At 41.1% G+C, this 20325-nt stretch overlaps 1 protein-coding gene across 1 annotated transcript in view; it reads left to right on the top strand.

Annotated features, from left to right (window-relative positions):
- LOC120524098 (interferon alpha/beta receptor 1-like) overlaps window positions 1–20325 on the top strand; it is an 84206-nt gene that overhangs the window by 52087 nt on the left and 11794 nt on the right. The window contains exons 9-13 of the mRNA XM_039745966.1: window positions 1669–1819; window positions 2727–2850; window positions 6388–6557; window positions 12683–12846; window positions 14808–14955. Of these exons, the coding sequence (XP_039601900.1) occupies window positions 1669–1819; window positions 2727–2850; window positions 6388–6557; window positions 12683–12846; window positions 14808–14955 (757 nt within the window). The remainder of the gene's footprint in view (window positions 1–1668; window positions 1820–2726; window positions 2851–6387; window positions 6558–12682; window positions 12847–14807; window positions 14956–20325) is intronic.

Raw genomic sequence — 20325 nt, forward strand, 5'->3', positions numbered from 1 at the left:
ATGTAAAGGTAAACCCGTATACTGTACTGTACAGTACTGTACTGCTGTGTCTCCCGCAGTGCTAGAATATCAAATACCGATGTTACCCCTATATGTACTGTAATTCATGTAAGCACATTTTCTTTGGTATAAGTAGGGTAAATGTGTTAGGGTTAGGGTATAATTATATATATATATAATTTAATAAAAATACAGTAAAATGTATGGGCACTCACCAATAGTGAATGATATTGATTGAAGATGATGATGAATTAGCTGTGCAGTACGATGAAGGTATGTAATGAAGATAATGACTGCACAGCAAAGCCAAGGATTTACAGCTCCTCAGGTGGCACCTCTTCTTCAGGCGCTTCAGGAGTTGTATCTTCTGGCACTTGGGTTCATTGCCAGAAGCCTTAGAAGGTGCAGGGCATTTGGGCTGACATCTTAGGGCTTTATGAAGAACAAAACGAAAAACACAAGAACACTCGGCAAAACACTCCAGATAGCTACACGCGGTAAACTGTTATGATGCAGGAATGCTGAGCTGCATCTGCCGGAGATGCATCACAGGGCAGCAGCCAATCAGCAACAAGGAAGAAATGAATAGCGCTCTCGGATTGGCTACTTTCACCATCCCAAGCAGTATTGTCCTCTGTGGTTGCTTTGTGTTCTCTCTACAGTACAGTATTGCCACGAAAAAAGCCATAAAAACAAATTGCAGAGGATTTTTGCGGTTTCCGCTAACAATTATTAGTTAGGTTCTAAGGAAAAATCCGCAAACTCTGAACCACGACTTCGCGGGGGTCTACTGTATAAACTTTTATTGGTTCCGGATGAGGAATATCTATGCTCGAGTCTTTCTGAGTAGCAGGATCTTAACTGGTATTTTGATGGATAAGAGATGCATCTGTGTTAATTACATTTATCAGTGCTACATTTGTTACTTATCAAGTTTCAGTCTGAAAAGTTTCTACAAATACATCATACTGGTATGCTGTGAAAGTGAATTTACTGTTGTGTACCATAGTGTGGATTTTAGGCCCACTTCTAGTGCAGTGCAACATCCTTTGATTTTTGCCTGCCTGCTATTAACTAATGAGCCGGAGTGTCACAGATTTTCACCTTCAAGGATTTCTTTCCTATTGACTGAGTTTGGTTTGTCTTTGAGTCATTAAAGGTGATCAAGCCTTAATAATTACAGTATGTGAATCAATTCTTTGACATTGTTGTGGAGTATTTGTTTGTTTTTCTGTCCTCCTGACTGTCTAACCTTATCAGTGGACAAAGAGACTTGCAATATGATGTTGTATATAAGAGTGCTACTTTCCTAATGTATATGTGTTTTATACGATCAGATGGATTTATTTAGTTTTTTGTTTATTACTTATTCATTATTATTCTTGCCTAATCGTATTTGTTTTTTCTTTTCTTGTTACTTTCACTTTGACATCTTGCAAAGAACTTGGAGCTTCAGTCTTTGTATCAAAATGTACTCTAGACATAAATGGTGGTGGTGGCTTTAGCTGTGACCGTGTATTGGAAAACCCCCAAAGTTTCTTTAAGTCTGGCTCTGTAAGCTTGTGCTTTTTATCGTCATGAAATTATCAGTCAGTCTCTATTTTTGGTTAAACTTTTCACATAAAGTGTTTATCTTAATTTGTATCTCATTTCTGTGTGTTGCTTTAGATGAATAATGTGGAGAGCCCCACCACGCATGTGGTTCTTGAAGATGTGGAAGCCTGGGCTATTTATTGCATTCAAGTTACCATTGAAATCCCTGCTATGGCTAAGATTGGCCAGACAAGTGAACCAGTCTGCTATCGAAATGACACTTCTGGTAATTTTGTAATCTTTTGATTGGTTTTACTTGCTAGATTACAGCTTGTCCAGGGTTCCTTTTTAGTATTTGCAGTTGATAATCAAACAGGCTAACATGTTAATTGTTTTTTTTTTTTACTATTTTAAAAAAGTAAATTTATCACAAAAACACATTTACAATTAAGACACAATGGATCTGACTCATTTATTCTAGGTCGTAAATGGCATTCAGGAGTGGTCCAGTTACCCAGTATGCTGGTATTATCAGCATCTTGTCAAAAATTGTACAGTGTGGTCCAGACCTACAAATAGCCAGAGAGATAAGTCAGAAGAAGGGCAGCGAGGGTAAGATAAGCGAGTGTTGAAGTTCTCCCTGGTGGAATATTGGGCGGTTAATTATATGATCTGTTGCTCCCTGGTACCCATAGTAGAGGACAGGTGTCCTGAGGATTTCCTGGAGCCTTAGACTGGTGCTGGGACTCGGGGATGGAAGGGCACCTATGGAGTTGTACACCAACAGCCCCAGAGCTCCAAGAAGGGAGTTGAAAATGGCTCCTGACTGAAGCTTGAAAGCTCTTTCCATGTAAGTGTTCATTGAGCTTGAAGTCAGAAGGACAGTAGGTGAAGTCAGAAGGACAGTAGGTGACAAGACCCTGTGTGTCAGGAAGGAGAACAGCCACAGGACAGGCCGTAAAGGTGTGGAAGGTGAGAGAAAGGAGAGATTAGTTAGGACAGAAGGTAACCCCACCTAATAGTCAGGCATACTTTTTTTTATTTTTTTAACAAAGATGGTGTGGTGGATTTCTTTGTTATGTTCCCCTTCCTTTATTATTTTTGGCAGTCGTTTTGGCTCCAGAAATAGCTCAAATGAGGATGATTACAGTAACGACTCGATTAACTTTTATTGCTTTTCCTCCTCCTTACAGCTGCACTTAACACTGTGCCAGTGCCACAAAATGTGTCCCTGAATTCTGTTAACTTTGAGGTAATTCTGGAATGGGAGCCCCCCAACTTAGATGGGCAAGTGACCTACACAGCCGAGATAGCCAGGTAAGTGGCTCTCAAATGAGTAAATGGAGGGAGACTTGCTTAGGCCACAAATACGAAGATAACTTCATTCCCAGTGGGGACACTTTGACAGAGTGTGACATTATATGTGACAGAAATGCAGTCAGCCCCTCTCCCACTCAGCCCTACCACATATGTGATGTACCTTTGAGTGTCCATGCATGTTTTGTACTTCATAACTAGAATAATGATTATTATTTTTGTAGATTTTATTTGTATAGAACACTATAAAAAGCAGTCCTCTCAAGGTGCGCCACAATGTAAGAGCAGTAATTAAGAACTGGGGGGTGACATAAATAAAATTCTAGATCACATCAAATTTACCAAATAATAAATACTGTTTTACAATGAAACCTGTCTGACAGCTTTGCAAACAAAAAGTCCACAGTGTGCCACCTTGGGTGTAATGTTTTCACACAACTTAAAGTACAAAGTACACAGACCGTGACAAAGTGTGCAAAGCAAATGGGAACCAACAAAGCTGTGAGTGTAGCAAGTGCACAGCCATCACCAGTCTGACTTGGGAAAAGGAGAGCACACAAGATGGCACAAGGTTTGTGTGAAGAGCACAGCGCACATCAAATTGGCACAGGCTGTGTCCTTTGTATTTCAAGGTGTGTGAAAACAATACAGTGCATAGAATCTTCCTTTGCTTGTGTACACATCTGCCTTAAAAACATGTGCATGTAATTCAGTACACGTGCCAGCATTTCATTATAGCCAATAAATACTCAAATCATACATTTTTTATTTTAATTACCCGAAAATGTACAGTGCATCCAGAAAGTATTCACAGCGCATCACTTTTTCCACATTTTGTTATGTTACAGCCTTATTCCAAAATGGATTAAATTCACTTTTTTCCTCAGAATTCTACACACAACACCCCATAATGGCATCGTGAAAAAAGTTTACTTGACATTTTTGCAAATTTATTACAAATAAAAACTGAGAAACCTCATGTCCATAAGTATTCACAGCCTTTGCTCAATACTTTGTCGATGCACCTTTGGCAGCAATTCCAGCCTCAAGTCTTTTTGAATATGATGCCACAAGCTTGGCACACCTATCCTTGGCCAGTTTCGCCCATTCCTCTTTGCAGCACCTCTCAAGCTCCATCAGGTTGGATGGGAAGTGTCGGTGCACAGCCATTTAAAGATCTCTCCAGAGATGTTCAATCGGATTCAAGTCTGGGCCACTCAAGGACATTCACAGAGTTGTCCTGAAGCCACTCCTTTGATATCTTGGCTGTGTGCTTAGGGTCGTTGTCCTGCTGAAAGATGAACCGTGCCCCAGTCTGAGGTCAAGAGCTCTGGAGCAGGTTTTCATCCAGGATGTCTCTGTACATTGCTGCAGTCATCTTCCCTTTATCCTGACTAGTCTCCCAGTTCCTGATGCTGCCACCACCATGCTTCACTGTAGGGATGGTATTGGCCTGGTGATGAGCGGTGCCTGTTTCCTCCCGTGACGCCTGGCATTCACACCAAGAGTTCAAATCTCATCAGACCAGAGAATTTTGTTTCTCCTGGTCTGAGAGTCCTTCAGGTGCCTTTTGCAAACTCCAGGCGGGCTGCCATGTGCCTTTTACTAAGGAGTGGCTTCCGTCTGGCCACTCTACCATACAGGCCTGATTGGTGGATTGCTGCAGAGATGGTTGTCCTTCTGGAAGGTTCTCCTCTCTCCACAGAGGACCTCTGGAGCTCTGACAGAGTGACCATCGGGTTCTTGGTCACCTCCCTGACTAAGGCCCTTCTCCCCCGATCGCTCAGTTTAGATGGCCGGCCAGCTCTAGGAAGAGTCCTGGTGGTTTGAACTTCTTCCACTTAAGGATGATGGAGGCCACTGTGCTCATTGGGACCTTCAAAGCAGCAGAAATTTTTCTGTAACCTTCCCCAGATTTGTGCCTCGAGACAATCCTGTCTCGGAGGTCTACAGACAATTCCTTTGACTTCATGCTTGGTTTGTGCTCTGACATGAACTGTCAACTGTGGGACCTTCTATAGACAGGTGTGTGCCTTTCCAAATCATGTCCAGTCAACTGAATTTACCACAGGTGGACTCCAATTAAACATCTCAAGGATGATCAGTGGAAACAGGAGGCACCTGAGCTCAATTTCGAGCTTCAGGGCAAAGGCTGTGAATACTTATGGACATGGGATTTCTCAGTTTTTTTATTTTTAATAAATTAGCAAAAACCTCAAGTAAACTTTTTTCACATTGTCATTATGGGGTGTTGTGTGTAGAATTCTGAGGAAAAAAAATGAATTTAATCCATTTTGGAATAAGGCTGTAAAATAAAATGTGGAAAAAGTGATGAAGCGCTGTGAATACTTTCTGGATGCACTGTATAGAAATAATATAAAAAGGCGGTACCCCTCCCTTAGTTATAACGGTGGTAAGAAATCCATCCATTATCCAACCCGCTAAATCCTAACTACTTGGTCGCGGAGGCCTGCTGGAGCCAATCCCAGTCAACACAGGGCGCAAGGCAGGAAACAAACCTCGGGCAGGGCGCCAGCCCACCGCAGGGTAAGAAATCACATCTGAGAAATAACTTTGCTTTCTTTAATGACGGTTTACGCTGCATAACAGACGAAAGAAGCCATTAGAAAAACCCAGTTTGGGAGTGGAAGCCCGATGTAAAGAGTCTGTCATTTTCGTTGCTGCGTTAGAAGGTTTTTCTGGATCGAAAGACGTTATCTCCCATCCGTCCATCGGCTTCAAAGGTGTGCCGGGCAATGTGCCACGGCTTTCTACTCTTCCTTCATGTGCAGGCCCCCACTTCAGTGAATCATGCCATTCCAAACAAGGCACAGAGGACACAGTTTCATGCTGACTGACACACAGAAATGCCCATTTCGCAGTTGTCCTTGTCTTATCTTCTAATGCTTTCCTAGCAGATCTTATATTTGGGCTTTGTGTTAGCTGTACATGTGAGTAGAAAGGAAAAGTAGATTTAAAATATTTGCACAGAGCACAGTGACATATTAAACTTGCATACTTACTGCAGGTGCCGACCTGGGAGGTACACATTGTATCATCATTGGCCTAACAGGTATTTAAGCCAATGTCGCCTGTACTTCAGTGTATGAGTTGGTAGATAATCTGAAGGACTTTCTCACAAGTGCTTGCCTAGAATTACTGACAACAAACAGTCTTGTTTTTTAACTCTTAGTTGGAGAAATCACGGCACAGTGTGACAGTAGACCTGTAACTTCTGGTGCCATCTTTTCTGAGTTCCTGCTCAAAAGATGAGCTGTGACTTGGTCATTATGACCGAGACACCAAGTGCCACTGCAGTGTGACTGAGAAAAGAAATGGAGAAAAACAAGCTACGATGAGGACCACACATATTGTCAAAAACGGACAGTAGTGCATTTATGGAAAGCTGCTGCGTTAACTCCAGGAAGGAGACACAGTTCAAGTGTACACTGAAATGAATGAGTTCAACTTTCTGGAACCACAAACTGTTCAGGATGTACATGACTAATTGTGTTTTTATTTGCTTCTTTTTAACAGGTCTTTCAATCACAATTATCTACCTGTATGCACAATGATCAACGACACAAAATGTGATTTCACTTCCTATATAAGTGCGTTTGGTAGCTTGATATTCCGTGTGAAATCTCACTACAAAGATGAAGTCTCTCCCTGGGTGTATACAGAGGATTTTACTGCAGACAGAGACAGTAAGTTGACCTTCCTGCAAAACAATCTTAGCCTTCAGATTAGCAGACAGCGGCCAGCCGCTGACAGACAGTGGACTTTAAACCCTGAGGCTGTGAGTTCTGTTCAGACTTCTGAAGTGCTAAATGATCCTGAGCCACAGCTACTGCTTGTATGCCTAAAATATGTAAGCAGTGATAACGCATCCCGATCTTGCAAGTAATGACATCACAATTATGTTCACAGTGAATATTTGCTTGATTTTTTTTTTTTTTGTCCCCTATTTTTGACACATCTATACTAATAAAAGGCAAAGCCCTCACCGACTCACTGACTGACTCACTCACTCACTCATCACTAATTCTCCAACTTCCCGTGTAGGTAGAAGGCTGATATTTGGCAGGCTCTTTCCTTATAGCTTACTTACAAAAGTTAAGCAAAGTTTCATTTTGAAATTCTACACGTAACAGTCATAACGGTTGACAACGTCCACCATGTTGAACTTTCTTATTACGGCCCCATCTTCATGAAATTTGGTAGGCGGCTTCCCTGTGCTAACCGAAACCGATGTACGTACTTATTTCGATGGTATGACGCCACTGTCGGCCATCATATTGAACTTTCCAACGTCACTAATTCTCCAACTTCCCGTGTAGGTAGAAGGCTGAAATTTGGTACTTATGTCGGTGGTATGATTCCACTGTCGGCCGCCATATTGAACTTTTCAACGGTCTTTGTTACTTATGGGCCCATCTTCAAGAAATTTGGTACGCGGGTTCCCAATGCTAACTGAATCCTTCTTACGTACATATATACGTCCATAGCCTGCAGCTCGGTCACCGTGTGAGGCGTCAGGTCCCCATCCCAACGCCTCCCACGTTGTTGGATGCCTGCCTATATAAGGCCGTCCGGCACTCCAGTCTCTTCATTCCCTTGCTTGCTTCGCCTTGGGATTCACGTTTCCCTGCTGATAACTACAGCCTTTTTATTTAATCCACGGCTTCTCCGCTGTTTTATTGTTCGTTTATTACGATTATAGTTATTGTGTAGGTATTTTAGACTTACTTTACATTGTTCGGGTACCCATTTCCTTTATCATTCCATCCCACCCCATTAACATGTCTATCGAGGTGATCACCATCGATCAAAGAACTGTCACTTACCGAGTGGTTTCCATGCCCAGAGATGGCACCTGCCTTTTCCATTCTCTGTGTTACATATTGCACGGCCATATCAGGCTCACTCTTGATATCCATTGTGTCTTATGTATTGAATGACTGGCACAGGTTCAAGGTGTGGACTGATGACGTACAGGAGATAATTAGACTACACAGGAGCACTAGAAGAGTGAAATGCTTAAGCCCTTCACCTATGGATCTACATGTGAGTTGATGGCTGCCAGTGAAGTGTTCGGTTGTCACTTTCAAGTGTACCGAAATGGCCAAATATTTTACACCTTTCAACAACCACCAATGCCTCTTAAACATCTTAGATTGACAGGTGACGATTTGAGTAGTGGACACTTTGATGTTTATGAATGTTTAAACTCTCAAAAGCTGGATGTGATTTTATCGATGAAACTGGTTGTATGCTTACATCACTTGACAGATGCTGAATGTCACTTCAACACAACAAGTCCTGCAAATACTGTCGTCATTGAAACAAACCATGAAACTCAAACTGATTATGACAGCAGCAATCCAAGCTGTGAGATTTGAGACAAGATTACTGTTCACATGGCCAACTGTAAGTTTCATGCTCAAGAGTAAGCTCAGCGCACAGCTTGGTCATATTACAACCGGAGGGCCGAACTCACAATGTGGTATACAAAGAGATCCTTAACAAATAATTATTGGGATATTTTCCTCAGTTTAAAAGGTTTAATTTTCTTCTTAATAAAATTTTAAGGCAGTACTTCGCCACTGCGAAGCCCGGGTATTTTGATATGTATGTATTTATGTATGTATGTGAAGCGCGGGTATTTTGCTTTTAAGCAATAACCCATTGACAATAACAGTTGTATGTCATGTCACTTTAATTTGTGTTGGAAAAGTAAAATAACACTGTTCTGTTTGTGAACACGTGATTGACTTGAATACATGATGACCTGGGGCCTTATGTATAAATGGTGTGTATGCACAAAAATGTTGCCTACACCCATTTCCACATTCACTATGTGATATTTAAAATCTAAAGTTTGTGTAAAACCACACACATTTTCACAGCAGTTGCACACTGTGCGCAAACACTTTTCTGCTCAATTTTGTAAACTGGCGGCACCCAGTGTCAAAGCAGTGCTCCTATTTCTGTGTTGTTTCCCTTCTTTTTCATATTTGCTCCATGATGTAGGCTTTATCAAATACACCAAAATTAATTGAATGTTTACAAATTTGATTCACTTGATAGTCATCTTCTGTAACAATATAATGGTTCACAAAATGGCCAAACTATTCCAACTACCATGGCTGCTTTAGCATTGTTAGAAGACCCAGCAAATGGAAGAATTAGAAGAACATGTATATTTAGAGATGTTGATGATGGCCTTCTAAGTCGATTTCAATTTCCAAGAGTTTATCCTCTTGGAGCTGTGTGCTGAACCGGTTGATTCAGTCCTTTATTTTGGTTCACTTTCTTTTCACATCTCCAAACTTACATTAACCCTCTTGTGGGAGACCACCGCTGCCTCCAGACGTTCTCCTGTCATATGACCTGTTTTCTTTGGCTCCTTCTGTGTTGGCAAAATGACGTCTGCCTGGCACATGTTAGGACAGGAGGTATGAAGCAGTTTCTTGCACAAAATGAACATTTTCACAGCCTACAACACTTCTGGAAAAGTGTAATATTTAAAAGAAGATGTGAATTATATAGTTTATTTACCATTATACAAAGTTTTATTTAGTGACCACTCCACAGCAAACGCCACACCGAGATGCTTTACATGGTCATTGTAGCTTTCAGATTGACGCTATTCCAATGAAGTGACCTACTGAGGGTCGCACACAGAATCAGTGGTGGGGACTCGACTCTGCTAGTAGTCAATGCTGTGTGTAGGCGAACACTAACCCCACCTTAACTAGACCCAAAAACTTTTCTTCAATTTTCAATTTTTTTTTTTTTTAGCTTTAAAGCATTATAGTGATCAGGTCTGCAGTTTCAACCATCCTGATTGCCTTTTAATAAGGAAAAAAATCAATTTTATAATTATTCACTTCGATGACTGTTTTCTAAAACTTGCCAGCGCGAGAATGGATTCTGGCCTCAATAGTAAATGGACGTTTGTCAATGCTCAAACAGAGAGAGCTGGCAATGAAAATGGCACCTTGGCACTTGAGCTAAAGAAGTTCTCCTTTGAATTGATTGGCTCAGAAGGATGTGTATTTGCTGTCTATCACAGGCCCATTGTGCACATGGGGAGGAACCCAGAATGAATGGAAAACCAGATACACATGCATGTGAATTTCCCCTTCTTGAAGTTAATAAAGTATCTATCTCTATCTATCTATCTATCTATCTATCTATCTATCTATCTATCTATCTATCTATCTATCTATCTATCTATCTATCTATCTATCTATCTATCTATCTATCTATCTATCTATCTATCTATCTATCTATCTATCTATCTATCTCAGTCTGCATCAAAAGCATGTGTCAAAATAATCAATTCTGAAATGTAGGATTTCATGTTAGCCTCTCTGCCTAACCCCATCGTCACTGCCAAACCCACCACGTGACCCTCAATTCAAATCCGTGGGTTTGAGAAAATTCATTTGATTGTTTTTTGTTTGTTTTTTTTCCCCAAACGGTGCTCACTTTTTGCAGGATTTCAAATCCTGCGACTGTGAGTTCCATTGTCATTACTGACACTGAGTGAGCACAAGCAAATCATTTCATCTCCTGTACTCCATTTGGAAACACAACAGAAATGCAACCAATTGTATCTCAGATGTTGTAGGTGCCCTTGAATAAAGACATTAGCCAAATAAGTAAATAACAGTAATAGTAAATGTAAGTAATGTCTCATTGCCTAAGGTGGCCATTGATTTAGAGAAGGCTTATGATAGGGTGCCATGTCAAGTAGTCTGGGGATGGATGAAAGAGAAAGGAGTCCCAGAGAAGTGTGAGGTTGATCCAGGATATGTATGCAGGAGTGAGCACTCGGGTTAAAAGCAGTGTTGGGTAACAGACAAGATCCCAGTTAGAGGAGGTCTACACCAGGGGTCTTCTCGAAGTCCTTACCTCTTTGACCTGGTTGTGGATGTGCTGACTCGAGGGATTAAAGATCACTCCCCTTGGTGCAGGTGTTTGTGCTGATGACATTGTGTTCTGTAGAGTAGGAAGAGGAGAGGAAGCTGAAGGAATGAAGAAGGGCTTTGGAGGATAGAGGACTGAAGATAAATAGGAAGAAGACTGAATGTCTGAAGTGTAATGATGATCAGGATTCAAAAGTTAGCCTGCAGGGAGAGCTTTTGAATACAATGGATAAATTCAAATATCTCTGATCACTGCTAGCCCAAGATGGAAAACTAGATGCAAAGGTGACACGCACAGTGCTGTGTGAGTGAAACAATTGTAACAAGGTATCAGGAGTATTGTGTGATCAAAGAATTAAGGAGACGGTTAAAGGTCATGTTTTAAGACAGGGGTAAGATCAGTAATGATATATGAAGCTGAGACATGGGCAGCAGAGAAAGCGCAGGAGAAGAAGTTGCATGTGGCAGAAATGAGAATGTTGAGATGGATATGTGGAGTTACAAAAATGACAATCAGAGGTACAACAAAGTGGGAGAAAATCTAAAAGTACAGTAAGGAGGTTGAAGTAGTATGGACCTGTAATGAGGACAGACAGTGAATATGTGGCCAAAAGAGTGATGGACATGAGGAAGAGAGGGAAGCCAAAGCAGAGGTGGGTGGATAAAGTAAAAGAAAATCTGAAGGGGAACTTGCGACTGAGCTGTTTGAAGAAGGCTGATGAAGCATATCAATCCACTTAGAAGTGGGAGAAGATGAAGAGGAAAAATTAGAATGTCTTATTCAAAAAACTCAAATGTCTCTGCTGGCTTCTTGTCCTAGACCAGGCTCGGTGATCGTGTTGTACCACCAACATGGTGGTGTCATTTTGCTCCATAAAGTGACTTCTGCTCATAAATGGGTCTTTAGGCAAGCTAACAGTCATCGCAGGCTGTGTTTTTAATATGTTTTGAACTGCATGAAGCAGGCCGCTGTAAATTGGTCCAAGGGATTGATCTGGCTCATGGACCTTCAGTTTAGATAGAGAGATACTTTATTAATCCCAAGGGGAAATTCACATAATCCAGCAGCAGCTTACTGATAAAAAGAAACAATATTAAATTAAATAGTAATAAAAATGCATGTAAAAGCAGACAATAACTTTGAATAATGTTAACGTTTACTCCCTCCGGTTGGAACTGAAGAGTCACATAGTGTGGGGTCTCCTCAGTCTGTCAGTGAGCAGGATGGTGACAGCAGTCTGTCACTGAAGCTACTCCTCTGCCTGGAGATGATCCTGTTCAGTGGATGCATTGGATTCTTCATGATTGACAGGAGTTTGCTTAGTGCCCATTGCTCTGCTACAGATGTTAAACTGTCCTGCTTTATTCCTACAATAGAGCCTGCCTTCCTCACCAGTTTGTCCAGGCGTGAGGCGTCCCTCTTCTTTATGCTGCCTCCCCAGCACACCACCGCGTAGAAGATGGCGCTCACCACAACCGTCTGATAGAACATCTGTAGCATCTTATTGCAGATACTGAAGGACGCCAGCCTTCTAATGAAGTATAGTCGGCTCTGTCCTCTCTTGCACAGATCATCAGTGTTGGCAGTCCAGTCCAAATATATATATATTTTTTTAATTTATTTATATATGTATTTTTTTAATTTATTTATATATATATATATATATATATATATATATATATATATATATTTATATCTCCAACTCAGAAGCTTCTAAGTGTTTGTTTGTGCCCTTCTGTTGCTGGCTGATATATTTTATGTCCATTGTTTTACTCTTGTAGTATTCTTTGAGGCCTGTTATGAAGGTACTGCACTTTTTAAAACTCGTGCATTGTGGGCCCACTGGTTTATTTGCACTAATCCACATTTCTTTTTTCTTTGTCTTTTTTTTTAGCAATAATTGGACCTCCTTCAAACATTACAGCCCAAAGTATTTTGGGAAAGATAATGATATACATTTCAAATCCAGTGGTAAAGTTGCAGAACAAGCAATTAAGTGATATTTACAGTGACATTTTGTATAATGTGATGTATTGGAAGAAAAACGAAAAAGAAAAAGTAAGTTACATTTAATTTACCTCAGTGATGCTTGCTTTGCAAGTGGATTTGACAATACAGCATTGACAGTAGCACGGCATGAAAAATATTAAAATATTGTTGGTTCAAAGATGAGAACCAGGGAGCAGATGAAGACAGAGCTCATGAAGCTTGTGTGTTATCATAGAGTTGTTGGAACTCCCAAAGTTCGTTTTGGGTGTGCCTAATCTTTTACCCCAGCTGCAACACACACACTAACACAGAACCAATTCACTTTTTATGCCATTACTAAAAAGTATTTACAGCATGCAACATATACTTGTGTGCGTGTGTCCGTATATAAGTGTACGTTTCATTTTGTGTGTACTTGTTTGTATGTGTCCTTTTGCTGGTATTGTATTTTTGTCCTTGTTCTGAGAAAACATAAAAGTAAGAAGTTTATTGTGTTGTGTAAACATAATAGGAACCTTGACTTTAGACTTGAATAACAATTTGAATTTTTGATCATCCTGCCCGTTTTTACTCAAACAATTTAAACAATGACGAGACAGAGTGTCATGATGAGCATTTAAATGCTTGGCCAGGCCTGTGATTAAGTGGTTTGGCTCCACACTCCCAATATAACCCTATTGGGAGCCTCTTGAACCCGCACCATTGATAACATAACCAAGGATGGGCCTCGACAAGTGAGGACACACAACATCAGCAATGGATGGGTGTAACGTGCAGGTGCTTTTATTTCAAAGAATTCAAAACAAAGTTAAACAAACAGTGAAAATGAATAAATAGTTTAAAAATTGAAGGTAAGCACTTTCAGCATGGGAAAGGTGCTATATAAATGTATTATTATTAAAAATAAAGTCAGGATTCCTTTCTAAAATCCCCCAGACACGAGTTGTCAGTGCTTCACGTCTCTCTTTCCTCAGCCACGTCATCCCTCCTCCTGCCCATCGCCTCCTTTTCCTCCATTCACTATCTCCTTCTCTCCTTCAACCCAGCACATCTTCCTTCATTGTCTCCCTGACTCACCCTTCTCTGGTCTTGCAGACATCTCGTCTGCAACTGCAGTCCCTTTCCCCTGCGGCTTTAACCACGACTGCCTCCATTGGTGCATCTGCCCGTGACACCCCAAGCTGCATCTCCTGTGTTCCTCATGCCCAAACACTGGCACCTTCTTGATATCTAGGGATGTTTCTCTCAATCCCCACCACCCTTCAGCTGTTCAGTGGGGAACCGATCCTCCCCTCAAACACTGATCTCTCGTTCCTCCACAGGGCCCTGACCGCTTGCCTCCACCTGCGTATTGGCTGACCGCAACCATCTACTGCCTTTGTCTTCTGTTTCTTTTCAGCTTCTCCAGCTCCACTTCCTCCTCTCTCTTGTCCAACTGCTCCTTATATGCCTGTATGGCTGCAGTGTCTCTAACGCAAACCGCATGAAGCCAGTCAAACAATCGAGACTGACCATATCCTCCTCCCCATCTTTGATCACTTCACTAACTCCATGAGGCCACTCGAGCCTGCACAACAGTGGAGATTGAGCTGCCTCTTTAGTTATTAAACGACCACCAGTTGCTAAGCCACAAACCCACTATATCACAAGGCCTACTCAGATGAGCCTCAGTTGAGGTCTGAGAGACCAAATCTGTCCACATAGTTGCCAACGTCAGTAGCATATAGAAATTTGGTCAGAGGTCTTCAGGTGTTATTTTGGTGCATGAGTGCAATATCCATTAATTTTGTCAGACCACTGTTAGTGGGGGACCCTGGGACAGGTTTGCAATTGCACTGATCCTCTTTTTTTATTTACTGAGCTTGCTATCAAGGGTCTTTGGTTTTAGAGGCTTTACCCATGACCATGTTTTGGGAGTGAGCTAAAGTTCCTACAGTCTGACTAAATTTATAAGTGTGTGCTCTTATTCTTGATTAATTATTTCAGATACACAGTTTGTCTTCATGTCATTTGTATTTGTATTGCTTTAGATGAAGTATGTGAAGAGCTCCATGACGCATGTGGTACTTGAAGATGTGGATGCTTTGGCAAGTTATTGCATACAAGTTAATGTTGAAGTCAATGATTTTGGAAAGATCGGCCAGACAAGTCAACCAGTTTGCATGCAGAACGCTCTTGGTAATTTTTTAATCTGACTTTACTTACTAGATTACAGTTCACCACAGTCATTGAAAGTAAAAATGTCACAAAAACACATTAACAATTGAAATACAACAGAGCAATGCTTACAATTGCAGGGGGCAAATTTCACACAGTAGTGGCCTAGGAACCCTCAGATTGTAGCAACTTACCCAAGACAACACAAATAAATACGTACTGTACATGGTCACAGTATTTGCAGTGAAATGTCACTTACGTGGGGAGAAAAATTAAGAGACTTGTCCAAAAACAGGAACCTGTATGACCAGTAAGTGGTGTGTGACAGCCAATACAATTTCAACAAGTATCAGATGGTGTGACATTATAAATTGTAAGCCATGGATCATTTATAAGTGAAAGGCAGCCGATGAGGAAGAACACTGGACAGTTGACTGAGCAGCGATGTTAGAGCACCAGGGGACTGAATTCAGCATCAATATGAACGATGACTGACACACTCAATTCTATGGATTCATTTGTGAATATTTGGTCAGCTGGTGGGCTGGACTTCTTGCCTGTCCTCTATGTATGTATGTGTGTGTGTGTGTGTGTGTGTGTGTGTGTGTGTGTGTGTATATATACAGGTATATATAATATATACATACAGTGGTGTGAAAAACTATTTGCCCCCTTCCTGATTTCTTATTCTTTTGCATGTTTGTCACACAAAATGTTTCTGATCATCAAACACATTTAACCATTAGTCAAATATAACACAAGTAAACACAAAATGCAGTTTTTAAATAATGGTTTTATTATTTAGGAGAAAAAATCCAAACCTACATGGCCCTGTGTGAAAAAGTAATTGCCCCCTTGTTCAAAACTAACCTAACTGTGGTGTATCACACCTGAGTTCAATTTCCTGATTACTGCCACACCTGTTTCAATCAAGAAATCACTTCAATAGGAGCTGCCTGACACAGAGAAGTAGACCAAAAGCACCTCAAAAGCTAGACATCATGCCAAGATCCAAATGAGAACAGAAGTAATTGAGATCTATCAGTCTGGTAAAGGTTATAAAGCCATTTCTAAAGCTTTGGGACTCCAGCGAACCACAGTGAGAGCCATTATCCACAAATGGCAAAAACATGGAACAGTGGTGAACCTTCCCAGGAGTGGCCGGCCGACCAAAATTACCCCAAGAGCACAGAGACGACTCATCCGAGAGGTCACAAAAGACCCCAGGACAACGTCTAAAGAACTGCAGGCCTCACTTGCCTCAATTAAGGTCAGTGTTCACGACTCCACCATAAGAAAGAGACTGGGCAAAACGGCCTGCATGGCAGATTTCCAAGACGCAAACCACTGTTAAGCAAAAAGAACATTAGGGCTTGTCTCAATTTTGCTAAGAAACATCTCAATGATTGCCAAGACTTTTGGGAAAATACCTTGTGGACTGATGAGACAGAAGTTGAACTTTTGGAAGGCAAATGTCCCGCTACATCTGGCGAAAAGGAACACAGCATTTCAGAAAAAGAACATCATACCAACAGTAAAATATGGTGGTGGTAGTGTGATGGTCTGGGGTTGTTTTGCTGCTTCAGGACCTGGAAGGCTTGCTGTGATAGATGGAACCATGAATTCTACTGTCTACCAAAAATCCTGAAGGAGAATGTCCGGCCATCTGTTCGTCAACTCAAGCTGAAGCGATCTTGGGTGCTGCAACAGGACAATGACCCAAAACACACCAGCAAATCCACCTCTGAATGGCTGAAGAAAACAAAATGAAGACTTTGGAGTGGCCTAGTCAAAGTCCTGACCTGAATCCAATTGAGATGCTATGGCATGACCTTAAAAGGCGCTTCATGCTAGAAAACCCTCAAATAAAGCTGAATTACAACAATTCCGCAAAGATGAGTGGGCCAAAATTCCTCCAGAGCTGTAAAAGACTCACTGCAAGTTATCGCAAACGCTTGATTGCAGTTATTGCTGCTAAGGGTGGCCCAACCAGTTATTAGGTTCAGGGGCAATTACTTTTTCACACAGGGCCATGTAGGTTTGGATTTTTTTTTCTCCCTAAATAATAAAAACCATCATTTAAAAACTGCATTTTGTGTTTACTTGTGTTATATTTGACTAATGGTTAAATGTGTTTGATGATCAGAAACATTTTGTGTGACAAACATGCAAAAGAATAAGAAATCAGGAAGGGGCAAATAGTTTTTCACAGCACTGTATGTGTATATATATATATATATATATATATATATATATATATATATATATATATATATATACACTCACCTAAAGGATTATTAGGACCACCATACTAATCCGTGTTTGACCCCCTTTCGCCTTCAGAACTGCCTTAATTCTACGTGGCATTGATTCAACAAGGTGCTGAAAGCATTCTTTACAAATGTTGGCCCATATTGATAGGATAGCATCTTGCAGTTGATGGAGATTTGTGGGATGCACATCCAGGGCATGAAGCTCCTGTTCCACCACATCCCAAAGATGCTCTATTGGGTTGAGATCTGGTGACTGTGGGGGCCATTTTAGTACAGTGAACTCCTTGTCATGTTCAAGAAACCAATTTGAAATGATTCGAGCTTTGTGACATGGTGCATTATCCTGCTGGAAGTAGCCATCAGAGGAAGGGTACATGGTGGTCATGAAGGGACGGACATGGTCAGAAACAATGCTCAGGTAGCCCGTGGCATTTAAACGATGCCCAATTGGCACTAAGGGGCCTAAAGTGTGCCAAGAAAACATCCTCCACACCATTACACCACCACCACCAGTCTGCACAGTGGTAACAAGGCATGATGGATCCATGTTCTCATTCTGTTTACGCCAAATTCTGACTCCACCATTTGAATGTCTCAACAGAAATCGAGACTCATCAGACCAGGCGACATTTTTCCAGTCTTCAACTGTCCAATTTTGGTGAGCTTGTGCAAATTGTAGCCTCTTTTTCCTATTTGTAGTGGAGATGAGTGGTACCCGGTGGGGTCTTCTACTGTTGTAGCCCATCCGCCTCAAGGTTGTGCGTGTTGTAGCTTCACAAATGCTTTGCTGCATACCTCGGTTGTAACGAGTGGTTATTTCAGTCAAAGTTGCTCTTCTATCAGCTTGAATCAGTCGGCCCATTCATTCTCCTCTGACCTCTAGCATCAACAAGGCATTTTCGCCCACAGGACTGCCGCATACTGGATGTTTTTCCCTTTTCACACCATTCTTTGTAAACCCTAGAAATGGTTGTGTGTGAAAATCCCAGTAACTGAGCAGATTGTGAAATACTCAGACTGGCCCGTCTGGCACCAACAACCATGCCACGCTCCAAATTGCTTAAATCACCTTTCTTTGCCATTCTGACATTCAGTTTGGAGTTCAGGAGATTGTCTTGACCAGGACCACACCCCTAAATAAAGCAACTGCCATGTGTGTGTGTATATATATATATATATATATATATATATATATATATATATATATGTATATATATATATATATATATATATATATATGTATATATATATATATATATAATATGCATGTATATATGTATATATATATATATATATATATATATATATATATATATATATTCATACAGTGGGTATGAAGTATTCAGACCCCTTCAATTTTTCACTCTTTGTTCTATTGCAGCCATTTGCTAAAATCATTTAAATAAATTTTTTCCCTCATTAATGTACACATAGCACCCCATATTGACAGACAAAAAAAAATAATTTTTGAAATTGTGGCAGATTTATTAAAAAAGAAAAACTGAAATATCACCTGGTCCTAAGTATTCAGACCCTCAGTATTTAGTAGAAGCCCCCTTTTGAGCTCATACAGCCAGGATTCTTCTTAGGAAAGATGCAACAAGTTTTTCACACCTGGATTTTGGGGATCCTCTGCCATTCCTCCTTGCAGATCCTCTCCAGTTCTGTCAGGTTGGATGGTAAACGTTGGTGGACGGCCATTTTTAGGTCTCTCCAGAGATGCTCAATTGGGTTTAAGTCAGGGCTCTGGCTGGGCCATTCAAGAACAGTCACAGAGTTGTTGTGAAGCCACTCCTTCGTTATTTTAGCTGTGTGCTTAGGGTCATTGTCTTGTTGGAAGGTCCCAGTCTGAGGTCCTTAGCACTCTGGAGAAGGTTTTTGTCCAGGATATCCCTGTACTTGGCCGCATTCATCTTTCCCTCGATTGCACCCAGTCGTCCTGTCCCTGCAGCTGAAAAACACCCCCACAGCATGATGCTGCCACCGCCATGCTTCACTGTGGGGACTGTACTGGACAAGTGATGAGCAGTGCCTGGTTGTCTCCACTCATAGCGCTTAGAATTAAGGCCAAAAAGTTCTATCTTGGTCTCATCAGACCAGAGAATCTTATTTCTCACCATCTCAGAGTCCTTCAGGTGTCTTTTAGCAAACTCCATGCGGGCTGTCATGTGTCTTGCCTGTCCTCAGTGTGTGGAGACAACCAGGCACTGCTCATCACTTGTCCAATACAGTCAGATCCACAAAGGGAGAAAATGAATCACGTATCAAAAGTAGTTTTTTATTCCTGAGCTTTCAACCCCTGCCAGGGGGTCTTCATCAGAGGATAATGCTTAGACTTACAAGAATCAAAGGCAATATATAGTAAAAAATAACGTGGATGGGGGAGGTGGCTAAGTCAATGTGGTCGGGGGGTGTATTGGGTGTAAAGTCTTGTTTATTATGAATAAGTTCTTCTTAAGGTTGCATATGCTGGATTTATGTCCAAGTGTCTGTTGATGGCATTCTCATTTGATAACCAGGATTCCGCCAGCTCTCTGGCACTTTTCGTACTGGCCTTGAATTTTACTTGTACATTGTCCCAGTTAAATGTATGTCCTGTTGATTTAGTGTGCGTATAGGTCAATGGTAGTGAGTCCTTTCTTCTGACGGCGTTGCGGTGTTCTTGTATACGTGTTGCGATTCTTTTTCAAGTTTGTCCAATGTATACTGCTGAGCACGAACTGCATGGAATGCTGTACACTGCGTTTTGTGTTTCTGCTGTTGATTTCTTGTTTTTCCTGTGTGCAGTTTGGGTCTTCATAAAGACATAGCAGCACTAGAGAAGGTCCAGAGAACAGCCATAAGGCCGAGTCCAGGGACTACAGGGGATGAATTATGAGGAAAGATTAAAAGAGCTGAGCCTTTACAGCTTAAAAGAAAGATTATGAGGAGACCTGATTGAAGTGTTTAAAATGATGAAGGGAATTAGTGCAGTGGGTCAAGACGGTGACTTTAAAATGAGTTCATCAAGAACACGGGAACACAGTTTGAAATTTAAGGGTACATTTTGCGAAGTTGTTCTTCACACAGAGAACCACACACACATGGGATTAGTGACAGTAGGACTTTAGGGACTTTC

Source organism: Polypterus senegalus, chromosome 2 (assembly GCF_016835505.1).
Source record: "Polypterus senegalus isolate Bchr_013 chromosome 2, ASM1683550v1, whole genome shotgun sequence".
Taxonomy (NCBI): domain Eukaryota; kingdom Metazoa; phylum Chordata; class Cladistia; order Polypteriformes; family Polypteridae; genus Polypterus; species Polypterus senegalus.